This window comes from Acartia tonsa, chromosome 11 (assembly GCF_053477335.1).
Source record: "Acartia tonsa isolate MP-2025a chromosome 11, ASM5347733v1, whole genome shotgun sequence".
Classification (NCBI taxonomy): Eukaryota; Metazoa; Arthropoda; class Copepoda; order Calanoida; family Acartiidae; genus Acartia; species Acartia tonsa.
This window is the reverse complement of record NC_137270.1, coordinates 20,006,550-20,028,867: the sequence shown is the minus strand read 5'-3', so window position 1 is coordinate 20,028,867 and position 22,318 is coordinate 20,006,550. Positions and strand designations below refer to the sequence as shown.

Genomic DNA, 22,318 nt, shown 5'->3' with positions numbered 1-22,318 from the left:
GCTTTGGCCCCAAATTATTTCAAAAAACATATTATCAACATGGGTTGATATTTAAAATAAAGGTGGCCCAGGATGTCTTTGAAGGCTGGCAGGTCAACTTTTGTCTAAATTGATGGGTAGGAAAAATTGAATTGTTGACCCCTCCAGACCAGTGTGCATTGGGAAAATGTGATTTTTTCAGCTCCTTTTCAAGATAGATAGCTGAAATTTTTAGTGATGATTCTTATGACATATGTCCATCTTATCTATACTTTGTTTTGTTCATCTGTCTGTTATTTAGGGTGCTAGATAGATTCCTAGATTTTTAAGTTTTCGTGATTTTTTCAACTTCTTTTCAAGATCGAGAGCTGAAATTTTCAGGGATTAATTAATTTGACATTCTGCATATTTTCACTAATTTTTATTAAGATTTGTTTATTAATTGGGGTGCTAGATCAATTCCTAGATTTTTATGTTTTTGTGATTTTCTCGATTCCTATTAAGATTTGTTTATTAATTGGGGTGCTAGATCGACTCCTAGATTTTTAAGTTTTCGTGATTTTACAGGTATCATTATTTCCCTATTTAATCAAGTTTAATGTTTATTGTATGACACTGCTCTATAAAAGCTTTTTATTTTCTAATATTTTCCCTCAATTTTGTGGTAGCATTACATTTATGAAGCTTTCCTGAAAAGTACAATCCAATGAAACCCGCAATTTCCGAGATATTTAGCCTAAGACAATAAACCCTACTACTTTGTATTTTAGATTATAGGTTGTCTTTTTTAAGAATATTTCTACCTGTCCGTATATATGACCTTCATATATATATATTTTATTTCAGTTTTACAATACATTTAAAAATTATATGCACTATACCCAGGAATTATAGGACCATGGAATTACAAAAAAAGATTTTTATTCGTCATGCACTTGTTCTCGTTATTTTTATTGTTGGGCCGGATATCCGGCCGGGTATCCGACCATTTTCAATATCCGGCCGGACTCCGGAGGGGAGAAAAAGCAAAAAAATTAAGTTCTCTTAATTTTTTCATTCTTTCCCCCATCCACATATTTATTTTTTACCCCCCCCCCCCCCCCCCTCAGCAGGGTTTAATTTGCAGAATATACACCCCTGGGGGTATTTTGAACTTTGAGATGCTTCATCGTAAGGGGAAACCATATATATATATATATAAATATGTATATGTTTCTTCTATTTATCTTATTAAGTATCCTCCAATTCCCGGATTTTTATTATCTGTACATTTTGGCTGCTGCAGGTTGAGTAATATATTTTGTCGATAATAAAGTAAACCAGAACATTAGCCAAAATTTTACATAATACACAAAACTTTATTTAAAACTTTATGTTGTATAACAAAGCAAAATATAAATATTTATTTTAGCAAAATAATTGTATAGCTTCGTCCGAAGCTATTTTTAAAACCTATCTAAAAGAAAAGAAATACATTTTCAGTAGATTAAAATTATTAATCAATGCTGGTTTAAACCTACTAATCAATAAAAACAAAATTGTACATAAAATTTGTTATACTTTCATATTTAAGACTTACTTATAGAGATGCTTCGATTATAATATTGTACCTTGTTGTCCTGGGCATCAATTTCCAAAAATCACACGAAAAGGATATTTATATCATATAAAAAGTTAAAAATCTACATGTTTGAAATCGACGAAAAATAGGGTTGCTAAGCTTATACGATATGTTTTATAGAATCATAATGCAAAGTTTAAAATTGATAGGACAATTCTAACATGTCAAGAGTTATTTTTTCCGATCTTGGTTAAAGTAAAGCTTCACTTTAAAAATAAAAAGAATTTTAATTTTAAAAAAAATTTTAAATAATAAAAATATAAATTTCAGCTGGCCGCGCTTTCTTCCGGAGTACAAGTTCCCCTGGTAATCTTGTATTAGGTAAATATTAATCCTTTTTCTGTGGGGCGGTGGGGGCTTTAATTATCACTCCCCCCCCCCCCCTCCCAACAAACTGTTGCTATCTCGGGCACCATAAGAGATATCAAAATAAAATTAAAATTAGGAAAATTAAATTTATTTTAAACCACCCTCATTAATTTCTACTAATATTCCTTATTGTAGCGTAAAAGTGTAACTTTTTCCTATTTAGACGATATGAAAAACTTAATTTTGCCTTAGGGCTAACAAACCGTAAATTAATACTTTTTCTCGTATTCATTCGAATCCGGTGGATAGGAACCGGTTCTCGTCCATACGAAAAAACTATGTCTAGCATCGTATTATATCCAGCTTTCTACGGATATAAAAATGTACAATTATAAGATTAAAACCTTTTTTTTAGCCCGTACCTTCGGCACCTCGGGGCTAAAAAACTGGTTTTAATCTTATAATTGTACATTCTATATCCACGGAAAGCCGTTTATAATACGATAAAAGAAATAACTATTCTAGTATGGTTTCGAAACTGATTAATATCCTCTGGATTAGAACTAGTTCTAGGTCATACTGATATAGCATCGTATTACAGACAATCTTCCACAAATATTTAAAAATAAAGATTATGAATTAATACCAGTTTTGTTAGCCAGAACCTTTTAACTCCTCGGAAGAAGTTTTAGTATATTTTTCATTTTAATATCCTCGAAAAACTGTCTATAATAAGATGCAATAAAACAACTACTCTTATTATGTTTCTTTCATTATGCTGTCAAAACATCTTATTAATCATAAATATTTGTTTCCTTTACTAGAAGAAAAAATGAAAAGTAGCTCTAATCAATTTTGAGAAATATTTTTGCTTTTACTTTTAGGAAAATAATTAGATTTTTTCTCCATCTAATGATCAATCTGTCATTTATTTTTGCACTTTTTCTTGATGAATCTAAAGGGATAAGACAATGGCAGATAAATTGATGCACATCTCCAATGATGAAACACATAATTATCTTTTCTATAGATTACAGTTAGTGGTTAAAACGTTTGGACAATCAAGTAAATGAAACAAGCAATCAAAATTCATCAGAAGTCCCCAAGGTTGTTAAGCCATCGGATAAGAAAACTTTATTATAAGACTTTGGGGACTATTGTAATAATCATCATAATGTACCCTCCTTGCCTGCTTTTTCTTACTTTTTTTCCCCACAAATTTTTATCTTTCTTTTTTGTTGCACTAGCAATAACAAAAATATCCAACACAAATTAAAATAAAAAAGATAAGATTAAGATAAGATTTAAGATAAGATTTATTTCCTCTAAGGTGCATATAATTAGGGCGAGTTACTAATAAAGGTTTACAATTTTTGACTATTAGATTTCTTCCTGAAAGAGATTGCATATTAATAAGTTACTAAGTTTCTTCCTGAAAGAGATTGCAGGCAGGATAATAAATAAATACATATTATAGAACACAACTTTCATTGTGGTAAATAAATAATCAAATTGTAATTTATTAGCATATTAAGTTTCTGTAGTACATTTACTATTTATGTACCTAGCTCAGGGTTGTAGTGAACTTCTCCTTCCCCGTTCACCTACATTTTACATTTTACTATACAATTAATATATAATTGAACACTGAGCAAGCTGTGAAGCGAGTGGATGGCTTAACCCCGGCCGGGGTTGTTGAACCGCAGTTCTGCGCGGCGCTTACCAAGTCGTTTCAGAGCTTAGAAAATAGTTGTAACAATTTATTAAGTTACATAACTAGACATATATAAGACATATATAAAAACTACTATACTAAGGTATGCTGAATATACCATCTAACAATCATTCCACTAGAATCCATACGGGGTTTCCAAAAATAAGACCAATACAATTAGGTTATCGGTGCCATGGAAGTTAGCCATGTTTTTATTCCCGTTATAAACTGCGACTCCCACCGCCCTATCGTTCCCGGATTTAATGATTTTAAGAACTGAGTATTTTAAATCCCGTGGGATTTTAATCCCACACTTCTTTGATACCTGCTAATTTATTTCCGAACCGACACTTTATTCCTACATCCCTGGTGGCGTTATTAAATAAGAATAAATTTACATATTTGAGTTTTTTGTTAGTTAAAAACTTGAGCGCTTGATGGATTTTTAGCCACATTTAAACATTGCAATAACAAGGATTACATATGCACGGTGGGCGCGCATATGTACCTAGCATGAAAAGAAATGAAGAGTGTTATCTGAAAAGTTAAGTTAAAAAGTAAGTAAAAAGGAAGTCTAAAAAAGATTATGAGCATTTAGAGAAAAACTGACTTAATTTGACTTTCGTTTAAGTTGTTTGAGTGGCGACGTGCATTGGCAGTTTTAATATCGTGAGTAAGTATGTTCGGCTAGGTTTGTTATAGAGTGGCTTTGCTAACTTGAAATGTAATTCTTATTTAAGTTTGGTGTTAAGAATGTGCTTTTTTGTTTGATTCAATTTAAAGGAGGATATAAAACCATTTTTAGAAACACGTCAGTTTACTAGTATTGTTCTTCAAGTGAAGATTCTTTTATAAGGATTAATAAGACGTTAAGACGTTAAGACGTAAGAAGAGAATTTTGACTGTAGAGAAGTTTCTGACATCAAGGACAAGGACTGGAATAGAGATAGAGGAGGAGATGGCAGGTACGGCGCTCGAGCGGCTGCGCACCAGAGTTCTGACCGCGGCGGCCAGTCCTTGGAGTAACTTATCTGAGCGTTTAACAAACGCTTCTTTGTTGGCAGAGTTTTATCTCTGGGAGGTTCAAATTGAGGACGATGTTTACCTCGAATTGGCTGGGATTTATGACGAGATAAATGAACTGCGCTCATTTATTTTTGTCAGGCAACCCCGCAGCTTGACTGGCCACCTGTCCGGGCTGTGCTCCTTGCGGCGCACACAAGCCGCCGTCCTTATCGCCGAAGGAAGGCTTTCAGTGTGCGCGGAAAGATGCGCTCAGACTCTTAGTGCGTGGCGTCGGTCACCCTACCTGCCAGAAGTTGTTGACGCTAATGAGGATTAAATGACTAAGTGATCTGAGGAGGAACTGACCGACGGTATGGCTGAGTGAGAAGGGTGGAAGAAGAGTTTGAGGAGAGAGAGTGAGCTAGAGACTAAAGACTAAAAGACTAAGTGAATGGATTAAGTTAGGTTGAACACTTGTAAATATTAACGCCTAGTTTGTAGTGATGAATATATAAAAGAAAGAAGGATTGGAAAATGTATCAACCAATCGTTTCATAGATATTTTTAGTTAGAATCTGCTAGAGTCACTTTTCCTCAACGCTTAATACCTATGTAACCGCAACAACAACTAAATAAATAAAGAGTGCATGAAAAAATTTTGATTTGTTTATGAAAAATTGTTAAAATAAATAACCTCTCCAAATTAATGGATTAATTAGTCATGTCAACAATCCTCCGCCGTTGCTGTTGCAAGTAACCTACGTCGTTATGCTGTTGTATGTCTTAACCTCGCAATAAACCAATACTTCAATAACTTAATAATGCCAATGCTACTCTATAACTGGGTGTTTCCGTGTACAAATATAAGATTTTTTTTTGCCGGCAAAGACAGAGATAAAATAGATAAAAATGATAATGGAATTGATGAAACTAATGATTGATGGAGAAAAGATTTTTTGTTGAGATTTTAATGAATATAATGAGTATGAATAAACATAAGTTAAAAAAATTAAGATTTAGAAAATTTGGTGTAAGTTTTGTAAGAAGCACTATATACCCCCCCCCCCCCCCTAGCTACCCGGGTGAGAGATCGGATCTTACAGATCCTATTTTTGGATTTTTGAATGTAAGGCATAGATAAATGATTATAGATATTAGAACACTTACCATTTATGTAGAAATAAGTGATTTTTGTTTTATAGGTACCTACGTAAAATCAATTTGGTTAAGAAAGTAGGTGAAACATTTTCTATTAAATTCTTTTTTGTTTTCTATTTGTTTTATATTGTTGGGGAGACTGTTAAAAATTGTGGGAAATGAATGAAGGGGTGAATTTAGTAAAAAATTTCTATTTGCTCCATTTGCGTATGCAAAATTATTTACATTTCTTGTGTTGTACCTGTGGCGATCACGGGAGATTTCCCAGGTATTATTAAAAATTTCTGGCTGTAAGCCGTGTAGGTACCTATACATAAATTTACAGACGTTAAATTTGATTAATAGATTAATGGGTAAAATCCCATTACTTTTGAAATATTCTGCTGTGTGTGCTCTACTGGGTAAGTTTTCTATAATTCTTACTGCTGCCTTCTGGATTTTCAAGATTGGATTTAAAAGATAGGCTGGACAGGCTGTAAAGAGAAGGCAGCAGTATTCGACATTTGCCTTAATATAGCTGGAATATAAAATTTTTAAGTGTTTCTTATCAAGTAAATGGCGCATAACGCGCATAGAATAAATAATCTTTGAAATCTTTGCATGTACTTTTTTTAGGTGATAAGAAAACTTTAATTTTGTATCCAGACTAATTCCTAAGTGCTTTACAAAACCCTCATTATTGTCATCTACAAGGTTTAATTTTGTGATCTTTTCAGGGATGCTTTCACCTACGTTATTCATGTCTATGTAGACATTAAATTCCATTTTCAATTGAATTTCCTCAGGGGTAAGATTTTCTCTGGGGGAAGTAAAGACCATAACTTTGGTCTTGAGGGGATGGATTTCGACCTAGGCACTGAGTGATCATATTTGAGAGGTCAAGAACATTATGGTAAGTTGAAATATTTTTCCTGAACCCAAATTGTCTACAGTTAAAAAAGTTTTTTTCATCCAAAAAATTTACCAAGCTATCGCATACGTACTTTTCCAGGGGCTTGCTAAGGTTATCAATCAGACTGATACCACGATGGTTATCAGTCTGATTGAGTGAACCTGATTTGTGGAGGACAATGATTTTACTTATCTTCATGCCATCAGGAAAAATGCCAGATTGAAGGGAAAGATTATAGATATGTGAAAGGGGGTGTGCAATAACATCCGCACAACGGGAAATTAAAAACATACTTACATCATTAATGTCTGTGGACCTTTTGGGCCTAATGTTTCTAATCAAATTTATTACTTTGAAGGGGTAAAGAGGTTCAAAAAAGATTGAGTCTTGGATGGGGGGGGGTAAATAATCTGCAAAGTTTTTTTCTGTTGTTGGGATCTCAGGTTTAAGGGAGGTTCCAATCTGGCTAAAATAGGAATTAAATTCGTTAGCGATAGCTTGGTCACCCTCTACTTTCCTATCCCCGACCTCCAAGTATGAACACTCAGCACTCTTTTGATCAAATCCTAGCATATCTTTTAAGCAACGCCATAATTTTTTACTGTCTCTGCCGCAATTTCTTATATTTGATCTATAGTATTCAAGTTTTGCACGTCGTACATTTCTATTGTAAGAGTTTCTATAAGAGTTATACAACAGCTCACTTTCCCTTGTCCTTTCCCTAAGAAAATTGTCATGGAGGGTGTGTTTGTGCTCTCTCATTCTCAAGAGGTACTCGTTCATGAAGGGCTGTTGGGGTTGGACCCTTAAGTTTTTTTTGACTTTTACAATGGGGCATAAGGTGTTGTATAACTCAAGAAACTTAACTATAAAATTACTATAGGCAATATTGACGTCATTTTGGTTAAGTACATTTGACCAATCAGTGCTGAAAAGTGCGTCATTCAGTGAATTAATGTTATCATCGCCTAGCAATCTTTTTTCATAAGAATCAGGTTGTTTTGGTTTTTTGTTAGCATTAATTCTTTTTTTTTTTTTTTTTTTTTTTTTTTTTTTTTTCTGAAATAGGAAATATATATGTTATCTCGAATTAAAATGATTACTTGTATTTTATATGGTTAATGAAATTAGGTGTATAACTGCGTGCACGTACCAATTTTTAGAAAACTTCATAGAATTATTTAAAAGCTTTGGGAATCTATAACTAAAAATCAGTTATTTCTGTAGTTATGTGAATATCGTAAAATCCTTTTCATAATTCATTTGAGCATGTCATTATTATTATTATTTGATTCTTTATTTGTCTTAACTATATACATAAAAAGTTAACATATGAATTATAAGAGTTATTATAACAATATTAAATAAGGACTAATCCAAGATATTCTCTTATAGAAAGTGTAAGTTCATTGTAAAGCAGAAGTAAGCAATACAAAGAAAGAAATTTTGCCGTTTAACATAAAAAGTGTACATTTAAATTAGGTCAATACTATTTCAACATAATATCTTCTCAAAATATGTCCAATTTATACAAAAAAAATAAAACTTCAGTAAGTTCCAGAAAGAAAAATAATCGTCATCGAGAAGTAAAATATAATATTCATGATAAAAATATTAGGTCAATAGGTACTAATCCTTAATATAAAAATGTGTATAATGGATACACAGCTGAACTTAAAATTGCTAAGGAGGGATAAATAAGTGTGGCCTGTTAAATGAAAACTGCAGAATGCTTTAATGGGCAGATCACCAAAAGCTCCACCTCAAGATTATTGTTAAGGTTGTATACTGACCCTCTATTGGATGAGGTAATTTTTCTTGAAGGTCTAAACGTCACCATATGAAAAACAGGCTTAAATTCATATGGTTAAAGTTAAGAATCACAAGAAGTAATTATCCTCGGGATCATTCTTTTTTTACTACACTTTATTTATCAATACCCACCTGTAGATTTTACAGGTGAGATGAAGTTGAGGTGAAATACTTAAGTGTGTCTAACGATTTGGTGTGTTTGTTGTAAGTGTAGAGTATAGTATATATATATTACATACGAATTTAAATAAACAAACACTTTTTAAAAATGCCCTCATTTGCAGGTAGTTTTCTTTCTATACTCAAAACATGACATTTATCCCGGGTCAAATTGAAATGTTGTTAATTTTTCATATCCTAATTTATAATTTTTGTTTTTAAACAAAAATTTTCTTTGAAAGGAAATAAATTCAAGTAGATTTGAATTTAATGGAAGCTTTTTTTTCAGTCTTGACTGAAAGATAAAAAATAACACAAGTGTAATTTCAATATTAACTACATTAATAATATTACTGGTGAGCGTTTTTGGCACTCCTAATAACAGCCAGCTTGAGTCGAAATTAAATTCCATATTCTGTAGAAATTCTGTGAAGTAGTTTGTTGTAAAGTTTGTGGTGACGGGACAGTCCAGAAAAAAGTGTTGTGTTGTTTCTCTCGGTGCGGGTAGATTCCAGTCAAGCTTACAAAGTGTACATTCTGGAGATTCTAGCCTAAAATTTGAGATATTAGCGTTAAAATAGTTATAATTGTTTATGGACCTAAATGCAAATTCTCGGATATTTATTGGTAAGAAGGAAAAAGTCCATACTTTTTGCCATTTACGCTCTCTCTCTATGTCAAATTCTCTTATTTTCGCCCAGTTATACCTATTTAAGTAAGACTTACACTTTTCTATCCTCTGATCATCATTTGATAAGAAGTAACGAAAATGTTTTGACTTTACTTTTGGCTTTAAAAAAAGTGAACTGATTTTAGTTTGGGGTTTTGAAAGTTTACACCTATATAAAGCAATATTGTGCTGAACAAATCCTCGAAGTCTTAAAAATTCCATGTAATTGAAGTTGACCTTTGATTTGATGTTAAAGTTTCTATAATCTAGACATATATTATCAATATTTAACAGGTCTCCAAAACAAATTGACTTAATATCATTTTCATAGCGTACCCATGTTGTTTCTGTAAAAATTGCCCTGCTTACAATTTGTTTTTCACTATTACAAAAGAAATTATTTTTAAAAATTCTCATATCTTTTATGTTATCATGGTTTAGCCAAAATGAATTTGAAAATATTATATATGATTCAATAATTCTAGATAAAATAGGATTAATATTCTTATCTAATTTTTCATTGAAATAAAATGGATCATTTGCTTGACATCTAGTATTTTTTATTTCTAAAGCCCAAGTATCTACTATAGATAAGGATTTTTTATACATTAAAATATCTAAAGAGCGTAAAAAATCTATTACTTTTGGTATTCCTAAACCTCCATTTTCAACACTTGAAAAGATTTTAGATTTTGCAATTGGTCTACTTTGACATAAGAAGGAAATAATGAGATTTTCAATTTGCAAAATTATATCTTCAGATGGAAAGACAACTGCCCCTACATAATTCAGTAAAGGTAACATGAATCCCTTTATAATTGCAATTTTTCCAGGTGTAGTAAGGTAGAAAAGTGCCCAAAAATTTCTAACTTTTGACATTTTAGCGACAACTTTGTTCCAATTATTTTGCATATTAGACAGTTTTGAATCAAAATGTAAACCTAAAATATCAAAATCATCAACCAATTCAATACCAATTAAATCCAATTCCAGAAAAAAATCATTTGATGGCTTCCTTCCTATAATACAAATTTTGGTTTTGTTTACATTAGTTCTTAAATTAGAAACTTGTGCAAAGTAGGTAAGAATTTGAAAAATAGTTTGTAAAGCAATGGCAGTTGGAGTAAATGCAACATTACAATCATCGGCAAATGCTGATTCAGGGTCTGGCTGTGTATCTGTGTCTGTCAATTTAAAAGGTATAGCTCTTGGTATTACAATTTCATTGTTAATTGATATAATAAGTAATAAAGGGGTTAGGGCAATTTTAAAAATGTTAGGACTTGGCCTATCACCTTGCATATAACCAACTTTCATGGGAAAGTTAGGTGTTATTCCAGTATCGGTCAGAATGTGGGCAAATCTATCATTCATGCATGTTAAAATCATATTTATCATATTTGGGCCAAAATTCATAAATTCCAATACATCTCTTAAATATCCATGTCCAATACAGTCAAAGGCTGAGTGAAAGTCAATTAAAGCAATTGCTAGAGACGAGTTGGAAGCTAAAGTTTTAGAAATTAGTTCATAAATTTGAATCAAATTTTCCTGAATAGTGTATTTAGAAGAATAGGCTTTTTGAGATCTGATATTTATTTTATCAATTACTTTTTTTAACCTATTGTCAATAACCCCAGAGAAAATTTTGTACACAGTAGACAAACAAAAAATTGTTCTCCAAGATTTAATTTTTGAAAGGTCAGAATTTTTTTTGGCTATAAGTCTAATTTTACCACATCTTAGCATGCCTCTTAACTGTTTTTTATTAATCATTTCTTTAAAGCCTCTCAGTAAAGGTAAGCTTAAAATGTCCCAAAACTTAACCAACATTCTATAAGGAATACCATCTGGTCCTACACTAGAATTTAAATTAGCTGAACAAAGTGACTCTTTTAATTCATTAATAGAAATGTCTGCCTCTAATTTTTCTCTATCTGTGTTATTTAATTTATGTTCTAATATTTTTGGGTGATTTACATTATTGCCCAAAAAATCAAAGAGAGAAGAATTGGAAATAAAGGCTGTGCCAAATTTGTTTTTAAAGTGGTTTGTTAAAAACTCATTCCTTTCATTCTCACATGTAAAAGATTCACCTAAGTCATTCTTAATTTGTGAGATAGAGTCGGCTTTTTTTGAATTTTTTAGCAAACTACTAAATGTTTTTGAGGCCTTTTCTGCATTTAAAATGTGGAAATACCCAGAAGTCTCTAACCTACGATAATTTTCTTCATCTTCCATTTTACTCAGACTGTTTTCAATATCAATGATTTTATTAAGTACAGTTTTATCTGTGACATTTCCACACTTCAATGCGTTTAATGACTTTGACAAATCTTTTTGTATTTTTCTACTGCTCTTAAAAAAGTTTGATTGAAAGCTTATTATAGAATTTTTTAACACAATTTAACAAAACTTCAAGGAAAGCATCATGACTAATATTTAAAGGCATTTCATACAAGTCATTTAAAGGAGGAAGTAAATCAAAGAGATAATTAATAGCCTTATCTTTTTGTTCAATCCAGAACAATATTAGCCTATCATTTTTAAATTCTGTCAAACTTAGGTCATTCTTTAATCTGAATGCTAAACTTATCTGAGAAATGATGTCTTGTAGATGTAGCTTGTTAGGAACATCACAGTGTTGTAAAACCAGCTCGTAAACATCGATTCGGACACACTCAGTAAGACCATCAATATCTAATAATGAAGAATTAATAGTACATTCACGTTTAGAAGTATTTTGATATGTGTTGAAAAAAACTTGCTTGTGGTCAAATATAGACGCTTTAAATGGCTCATACTTGCATGAGTTAAAAATTGTTGAAAGCTGTGGACTAATAAGAACCTGATCAATTCTACTTCTGTTTGTTTTAGTATTTGAAAAAGGAACATAACTAAATTCTAATTTAGTCGGATGAAGCAATCTAAATAAGTCCACACAAAAATTTTCTTCTATCCACAAAGAAAGTTCTTTACAATGTTCAAAATTTGGTAATGAATTTGTATTTATCAAGTCTAAGTGTTCGAGACCTTGTTCTGGTTGTATAGTTGTAGGTATTGCATTTAAATCCCCTGCAATTATGTAAAATGTATTTCCAATGCTCATTATTTTCTCCCTTAATTGTTTAAAGAAATTTTTGTTGTTATTTTGAATTGGCCCATAGCACGATATCAATGAAATTCTACATTCATTAATTTTTAAATCTAGAATCAAAATATTTTCATCAGTGGAACAAAAGCTTTTAATTATTTCATATTTTAGTGTTTGTTTGATTAAAATCGCTACACCCCTATCTGCCTTTGAACTATTGCAATAAGATATATAACTGCCAGCCATATTAAAACGTGCTTCTTTACTAAAAATACTTTCTTTATTATTTAATCTAATATCCTGAATGAACAGTATATCAGGTTTAGTTTTTAACATTGCGTTAATTTTAAGTTTAAACTTGTTTAATGATGCTTTACCTACATTGTAAGTGCTTATGTTGATTGAATTGCAATTAAGAGAACTAAAATTAATATCCTTAAGTAAAGAAACATCTTGTGTTGAATTAACATTTTGAATATAAATCTTTTCAACGAAACTTAAACTATTCATTAAACATAAATTTATAAATCTTAATAAAAGATGAGCAAGTAACTAAATAAAAATTAACTGAATTTAATCTGTTGTAGATAAGACTAAACCTTGTATAATTGTTAGAAGATGTTTCAAAATAGAGGTTTGAATACATATTAATTAGTAGAGGGGTAGAGAAAAAGAGGGGATAAATTGTTTGAAAAACAGGAATCTTTATTTTATTAGAACTTCTGTTCAATCTAACTAGAACTATGCAAACCATAGCAAAAACAAAAACATTCAATTGAAATAACGGTATTTTTAAAGCTTGAAGTATTCAGAATAGCATGGCTGTTGCTTAAATTGTGAAACAAGTTTAGAATCTGCTGGTACTTTAACATTTTGGAGATGTATCCATGGTTTATTAGAATCTTTTTCACGATAGGAAATAAATAAAGATCTACCAGTTTCAGTATTGGGTCTAATAAGAATATGTTTGTCTGTCAGGTCAATTTTCTCATTCTTAAAGTTAGATAGTTGAACACGTATTTTTGTAATATCGTCAACAATTAATTTAGGCCAATGAAAAGGGGTTTTTAGACCACTTTTGCTTACTTCTTTAACTACCATTGCCCTATCTTCCTTACTTTTAGTCTTAATAATAAACGGAATGGTGTTTTTACCATTGCGCAAAGTTGTTTGTTTAGCAAGTGGTATGATCTGTGCTCTAGCGATGATATCTTTCAATTCAGCAATTTCTTCCAAGGATTCCTTAGCCTTTTTAACTATTTCCCCGTGCTCTTTTAGGTTTGCCCCAAAGTCCAAATCAATAATCTTACATTGAGTGGCTGTTGCCTTTAAGTCTTCACAGCACTTTTTATAGGCAACCGAAGTTTCAACAGAGTTTACTAAATTCCCACATACTACGTTTTTGGTCAAGGTTGCCTTAGTAGAGTCAGCTGCTTTTTCTAGCCCCCCAACCTTTCTGGCTAGAAGCATAAGCAGTTCTGCTGTATCATTCAAAATAGGCGACAGTTTGCTGACTAAACTTTTAGCTGTTTCTTGGTCAGACCCCATATTATCTGCTTTTTTTTCTAAACTTTCCATGGTAGACGTGACGTTTTGCCAATTTATCATAGCCCTCTCAACAATGTCACTAGGAGGTTGAAAATCACTATCACTTCCCTCTCTAATCCTTTTTGAATTAGCCCTAGGCCTAAATGTTCCATTATTAACAATTTCAGCAAAGGTGTTCTGTGCCATGACTTATTGAAAAAAGAGACAAGGACAAATGCTAAAAATGAATATAAAGGGTAACTAGATAGTTTAATATATTATAATAATAAAAAAAAAACTTATCTAGAAAACTTGATGATATTGTTGGTTTGTTGAAACACTCAACTCACGCTGGTCACAACAGGTTTTCTGGCGGTCAAACTCTATCTCACACTTTGAAAGCAGGAGCTTATTAATGACGTCTTGACGACAAGAAGGGTTGAAACCAACTGAGCATGTCAATTTGTCAAACTGGCATGTCAATTTGTCAAACTGAAAGCATGTCAATTTGTCAAATTGCATTAATTCTATACGCATTTATCAGCACCAAGTGGTCACTTATTTGGGATGTTAAGACACAAGACAACATAAGATTTGGAATAAAATTACCAACGCCGAATATGTCAATTAAAGTTGAAGTGTTTTTTTGTGATTCTAGTGGCTCTGGTAATTGTATTCAAAATGCCGTTGAAATTCAATGACTCTAGCAGACGCATACTTGGACTGTTGTTTTCACTAATCTTGAACAAATCAAGATTAATGTCTCCAACAATAAAGAACGGTAGGTTGAGTGACATGATCCTATCCAATAATTCAAGGTAAATTTCAAAAAATTCATCAAGTTCAGCACTACTTTGGTTAGGCGGTCTATAGGTGTTCAACACCAAGAATTTAAATCCATTGAACGAACATTTAAGACAGATAGATTCACATATACGTTCTTTAAAAGAGATATTGTCAAACATTCTTACTACTTTATAATGTTTTTGTACGAGTAAACCCACCCCTCCCCCCCTTTGTGATTTCCTAAGGTTGACATGCCAATCATAGCCTTCGATATTATACACACCAAAATTTGCATTGGAATTTGCCCAGAGCTCTTGACATGCAAGAACGCTGGGCCGTATTCCTTTGCAATTAAATTTGTCTATGCACGCCACCAATTCATCAAATTTAGAGTTAATTGATTGACAGTTTAAAGAAAATAAAATTATCAGTTGTTCTCTAAAAGATTTCAATTTTGTTATTGCTTCGTTTTCGGACATATATTGACAGTTAATACCAAATTCCTCATTAAATCCATCAAAATGCTGGCCATAAATAGGGTTTAGGAGGTCTAGTGTTGGGTTAAGATTTAAGTTAGCAGGTACCTGTTCATTTAATCCATTAGGGAGGTTTGTAGGGTACTGGTGTGGAGTCTAGGTTTATCGCAGGAGGATTAGCACATATATCATCCAGTGGGAACGACTGAAAAACAATATATATCAGCATACATAAAACATGAACATATTTACAGTAGTAATAATAGTGAAATAGATAAAACATTTAGTTAGGAGGTGATGTGCCTCCGCTCTTTACTCTTTCCCCCCCCCCCCCCGTGGTGTATTTGCTAGATACAAAAAGCTTTAATCAATAATTTTTAATCTAAATGTTGACATAGGGGGGGTAGGTAGGTTAAAAATAGAGTTAAATTCTGTACGTGTGTTTTTTTTTTAAATTCTTTGACAAAGATGACAAGGAGAAAAAACAGATCAGAATTAATTGAGATACAGCATATGCTGTGTTACATAGTAGAACTAATGATTATATTAGTAATAATAATAATGGACAGTAAGTATTTGTTAGCGGCTCAAAAATAACTATCTATTTATTTTGTCTTACTGTCGTTAGTTTTCTTTGCTGTTCTTGCAGGGAGAGATTTTAGTTGCGGTAGCGGCTGCAGTCTAGCTGAGTCTGCTTCTGGCTCCTTGGCTACCGGGCGGGCTGCTGCTGTGGCAGGGGCTGGAGCTGCTGCTACGTTGGACGCTGCTGCTGGAGCTGGAGTTGAAGTCGGCTCGGCTGGGGCAGCTGCGCTCTCATCCTCGGCCTCAAGGACATCGGCGGTTGCCGTGTCAGAGGTGGTGGCGGGCTCCAGGGGCGGGAACTCGTCCATGTTGGCGGCGTTGGGAGGAGGTTCAAAGTTATCCTCAAAGTCGTCCTCTGTGATGAGAGGATTGCAAAACTTTGAATTAGGGAAGAGTGATCCTCTGTCCGTGTAGGGCACGCTGTTGTATTTGATCAGGGGGGGCTCCGTAGATGTGCTGAACAGCTTCTCGGTGCCAGGTATTGGTTTAGTCATACCAATTAGTGTGTCAGCAAATGGATTTAGCACTTTTTGCCATTTAGATCCAGACTTGATCTGAAAGGCCACAGTCTCTCCCACTATTTTCGTACGGGAGATCAGCTTGGTTGAGTGCAGAAACGTCTGGACGCTTTTATTCAAGCGCGTCGCGTCATACTGCACTTTCATCATTCTTCCTGGGTAGTAAGGTGCAGGGGACACACTCTGGCTGGCTGACTTGTACTGGTTTATCTTGGCTGTATACTCCTCGAGGACAGGGCGCTTGGAGATCATTACCGCTTGGAGGTGGACGCGACTATGAAACCTGAAGATGGCCTGGGGGATCTCCTTTCTCTTGGGGTTGAATGGCAAGTGGTGTGCGTACTCGATGACGTCCCCCCAGTACTGGGGGACGAAATCGAGAAGGCCATTACGGTGGGCTATCTTTAGTGAGGGCAGAATGAGTGTGTTGTATATCGTGAGCATCGTGATCTTCTCACGGCAGTGCGGTGACTGGAAGTTTGTCACCCGCAGGCTCCACGCCCTACTTCTCTGCTCGCGGCAGGAATTCTGAAAGAAGGAATAACGTTTAAAATTGTCATCGTTATTTGCTTGCGTCTCGAATTTACTCTGAAGAACCGCTATACTATCCTTAATCGCTTTTAGAGTTTCTGCTGATATTTGGGCATCCTTAAAATTATCAATTTGCTCAAGTACAGAGATTTTGTCACTTAGTTCGGAAAATTGTTTTTTAACCGCATCTATTTCTTTTTTGTGGCTAGAGATAGTATTAAAAACTTCTTCGTGTCTTACCTTGGCTTTTTTGTTATCATATTCCTCGAATTTTTTGTCAAAAATCACTTCCATTTTTTTCCAAAATTCAGGAGATGAGTGTTCCGGCAACATTTTCAAGCGAGTGAAGCCGTGTAGCTAAGATGCAGGTGAATATTAAATGCAGCTAGCCAATAGGGTACGAGGAGATATTGATAACAGCCAATAGCGTGGTTTGTTGTTGACGCTACTTACTATCTAGCCAATGAGAGGGCGACACAGATTTGGCCCCCGTGTGATGTGGCCAAGTTTAAAATAGAAATAGATAAAGAATTGCGGATTTTTTATTTCACTGATTAGGCGATTTTTCACTAGGATAGCATAAAACGGTTTTACACCGGCGATTTGACCTAGACGGCGGTGTAAAATATGGTGCCAAAACTATATACGAGTTTGCCCATGGCTACCATATCTTCCCAGTACCAACACGCGGAGGGACCACGGACGTGGGGTAAAGGGGAAATAAGTAAAGAGCGGGGGGTGTGCTGTACAGACTAGTACACACACATGGGCAGGAGAGAGAGAGAGATGTTGTACGCTCCACGCTCTGAACTAAAGATCTGAAAGATCGCATAAATATTTCTTTTAAGGGTTTTTGTCAAAATTTTTGAGTAAACACTCATAGAATTTAAAAAGCTAATAAATATTATATAGTTATAGGAAAAAATGTGTGTATTGTTTCTTCATCTTCGCAGCTCTTGGATATAATTATCCTTGTTTCAATTACAAATTTCCATATCCTATATCGTTAAAGATCTTTCTATGGCCAAAAATCCACTTATTTAATATCAGGGAGGGAGGGGACATTCGGCTGTTTATTACACTATTCCCCAAAGTTTTATAATAACGTTTTCTTTTATTAAACTTTAATTTGTTGGTACATTAAGTAGAGTGTCCAAACGTTTTAATCACTAATTGTAATTTACAGAAAAGGTAATTTTGTGTATCTTGATTGATGGGATGAACATCAATTTATCGGCCATTGTCTTATCCCTTTAGATCCATGATTTAAAGATGTAGCCCTGGTAAGAAGGGTAATTTAAAATCTTGCTGAATTGTAACTTTTTTGATAACTATGTCGTTTTATAAAGTTGACTACTAGTTAGAATTAAAACAAGGAGCAGAAATTATTGAAACCGAAAAACAAGAATTTTGTTTTTTTTATATTTTAATAATTTATTTATGAATATGCCTTAACTTTAAAATTAAAACTTTTTTATGTTATATGTATATAAATTATTTTTTGTTGTTGTTTATTTATTCATAATTTTAGAGACGCTTTGCTTTAAAAAAAAAATTAAGAATAAGCTAGACTGTTAAAAATATTAAGTATTACGGGGATAGATTAATGAAAAATTATTTTTTTCTCTCAACATTATGGTATATTTTTTTCACATACCTTTTTTTTCTCAGTTAAGTTCAATGACATTCGTTTAGATTGATTTTAGTTTATAAATATCAAGTAAATATAAATTTAAATATTTTCATTTTTCCAACCCCAATTTCAATTCTCCTTATAACCAGGGATCTAAAGAGATAAGACAATGGACGATAAATTTATGAACATCCCCAATGATGATACACAAAATTCTCTCATCTGTAGGTTACTATTATTGGACACCCAACTTGATAAATCAACCAATTAAATTCATTAAAAGGCCCCTAGGTTGTTGAGTCAACAAATAAGAACTGGCTATTATAAGACTTTGGGGACTATTGCAATAAACAGCCTAATGCCTCCTCCTTATCTGCCTTATAACCCTTGATATCAATATTACACATTTAGAATTTTCTAAAGCCTAGTTTTTAATAGATTTTTTGTTTTTTATTTGGAAGATCTATTTTTTTATTAATTAAGTAAATCAACAATAATGTAATAACTACCTTTTTAGCATTGAATTGAGAAAAAAAACAGAGAAGCTACGCTGCAAAAATTTACAATATATTTTTCTAAAAAAACTGAGCTTCTATGATCTTGGGCAAAATATGAAAATATTAAGTTTTCTAAAATTCTTAAGTTTGAAATATAATATATATATTCTTAACTTTTATAATTGCCGCGTACAATACATGTCTTTCTTTATATACTAGCGGCTTCGCCCCTAGCCTCTAGGGGCTTTGCCCTATGAGGTAAGGGGAAGTCAACCTTCCTTTAACGAATTTGTTAAAAAAATAGGCACTGCTAAAGGCTACCTACTGTAGAATTTAAAAAAAAAAAGGCACTGCTACAGGCTACCTACTGATCCAGCCTACCTAAAAAAATGGGGTTGAGGATTTTTTGTTTTTTGGGGGGTTGGGGATGTCCCACCCCCCGAGAAAATAACCTAAAACCACCACAGGACCACTAAGTATATTCCCTGAAGAGTAGAATCCAATTGGTTCAGTGGTTACCGAAATCTTAAGAAACGGACAGACATCATTCTACTTTGTATTATAGATAGCTATAGTTGGTTGTTTGTTATGTTTGACTCTAGCTATTTATTATAATCCTTATAATAAAATAACAGGAACTTTGTATGTATGTTTGTCTCTGTGCACCGAAGGGTTTTTCTAACCGCTGAACCGATATTGTTCTACTTTACAGTGTAGTTTCTTTAAAGAAATCGCAAAAAGTATAAAAAAAAAACTATCCCCATCTATCGGAGAAATTTTGTTGTGTTAAACAGCAGTTCTCAACATATATAGAAAAGAATAGTTATTTCTTTCATCGTATTATAAACCGCTTTCCGCGGATACAGAATGTACAATTATAAGATTAAACCAGTTTTTTTAGCCCCGAGGTGCCGTAGAAAGCGGTTTATAATACGATGCTAGACATAGTTTTTTCGTATAATGAGAACCGGTTCCTATCCACCGGATTCGAATAAATACGAGAAAAAAAATTACACGCCCCTAGAGGCCTACTGTATCAATATCAAGTTCTGTTTGTGTATATCTGTATCCCAATTTCTATATGAAAGAGGAAGAATTTGTTAGGAATTTTAAGATGTTTGACTGTAGACAGATTAAACTTAAGTTTACATCCCATTATATACATTCTACATGTGCTATAGAATACATCTAATGTTTTTAAAAGATTTAAAAAAAAGAAATGCCATGTCTATAAACTATGTATAAGCAGTAGTAACACTAATGTTTAAGATATAAAAAAGTTAATAAAATTATATTTATTATTTAAGAATTCTTAGTATAATTGTTTTACGTTAAAGCTTATTTAAGCATTTTTTGATTTTTACTTTGTAAAATATTTATAAGTATATAATTTAAAAATAATATTAAATTTATCCCAAATTTAAGGTTATATCTAGTAGCATGCAGCTGGGGGGTGTTAAAGGTGTCAATCCCCCCCACCCTTAAAAAAAAATTTTATTGGAAAGACCTCCCTTCTTTATTTTCACCCCGAAATAGTGAATTTTTGTTCATGCCATTGTTTGGTTTTTTTTCATTAAAAGCACATCTTAATATTTCTATCATAAAGTCTAAACCCATCCCAAGGGTAAAATCTAAAAATGAAATAAGCTTTAATCATCTCTTAAAAGAAGAACTTAATCAGAGATGGATTCTTAAAAAAATTTTGCCCAACTAATCGCTTAGTGGGGCAAAATTGTTTTCGTAAAAAATCCTCCTAAATCACATAAAAAATCACCAAAAATTTAATGAAATCTTATGTTGATAACCCTTCCATGATTTAGTTTAATTTTTGTAGATTTTTAATGTGACGTTAGTGGATTTTTCACGAAAACAATTTTGCTCCTCTAAGCGATTAGTGGGGTAATTTTTTTTAAAGCATCCACCTCAGTTGAGTTGTTATTGAAATCCTAAGATTCAGAAAAAAATTATATACTTGGATGTGTCAAACGCTTTACTAAAGTCAAACTGATTGTAATCTATTTAGATCGAGTTGAGGTACAAGATGCTGGGCTGTACAAATGTCGTGTTGACTTCTTCAAAGCTCCCACCCAAATATACAGAGTCAAATTTGAAATTATAAGTAAGTACATTCGCAGGATCAATACGGAAAGAGTCATGTGTGACGTCATAAAAATACGTCTAAAAAGGAAGGATGTGATGAGAAGGGGGGAAGGAAACCTATAAAAAAGAGATGGATTTAGATATATTGGGTATAGTCCTTTCCATGACATCGCTCCATATGGGGCGATGATTTTAATTGATCGCCTCTTATGACATGGGGCGATGTAATGGCTCCTTGAAAGGAGCGATTTAATAGCCCCTTATAACAAGAGGCGATGTTATGACTCCTTGAAAGGAGCGATTTAATAGCCCCTTGCCCTAAGAGGCGATTAAATGATCCTTTATCGCTCCTTTATCGCCCCTTCTAAAGAGGAGATGATATGTCCTCTTATCCCAAGGGGCTATTTAATTAAATATCGCCTCTTCATGGCCCCTTCACTATTATATATATCTTAGTCCCTTGATGGCCCCTACATCGCTCCTACATCGCCCCTTCATCGCTCCTCCATCGCTCCTTCTCCAAATTTATATTACATTGTACTTTGATGGCCCCTACATCGCCCCTCCATCGCTCCTACATCACCCCTTCATCGCTCCTTCTTCAAATTTATATTACATTGTACTTTGATGGCCCCTACATCGCCCCTCCATCGCTCCTACATCGCCCCTTCATCGCTCCTTCTTCAAATTTATATTACATTGTACTGTGATGGCCCCTACATCGCTCCTACATCGCTCCTTCATCGCTCCTACATCGCCCCTTCTCCAAATTTATATTACATTGCAACTTGATGGCCCCTACATCGCTCCTACATCGCTCCTCCATCGCCCCTTCATCGCTCCTTCTCCAAATTTATATAACATTGCAACTTGATGGCCCCTACATCGCTGCTACATCGCTCCTCCATCGCTCCTCCATCGCTCCTACATCGCCCCTTCATCGCTCCTTCCACAAATTTATATTACATTGTACTTTGATGGCCCCTACATCTCTCCTCCATCGCTCCTCCATCGCCCCATCGCCCCTTAATAGCCCCTTACCTTAATTTATATAAAAAAGCCCCTACATAGCCTCTCCATCGCCCCTTAATAGCTCCTTACCTTAATTTTTATAACATAGCCCCTACATAGCCTCTCCATCGCCCCTTAATAGCCCCTTATCTTAATTTATATAACAAAGCCCCTACATAGCCTCTCCATCGCCCCTAATAGCCCCTTACCTTTATTTATATAACAAAGCTCCTACATAGCCTCT

General features: G+C 33.5%; 1 protein-coding gene across 3 annotated transcripts in view; it reads left to right on the top strand.

Moving 5' to 3' along the window:
* LOC145331655 (nephrin-like) overlaps positions 1-22,318 on the top strand; it is a 201,113-nt gene that overhangs the window by 15,357 nt on the left and 163,438 nt on the right. For all 3 annotated transcript variants that reach the window (XM_080176434.1, XM_080176433.1, XM_080176432.1), the window contains exons 5-6: positions 1,871-1,921; positions 20,987-21,082. In XM_080176434.1, coding sequence (XP_080032560.1) covers positions 1,871-1,921; positions 20,987-21,082 — 147 coding nt within the window. The remainder of the gene's footprint in view (positions 1-1,870; positions 1,922-20,986; positions 21,083-22,318) is intronic.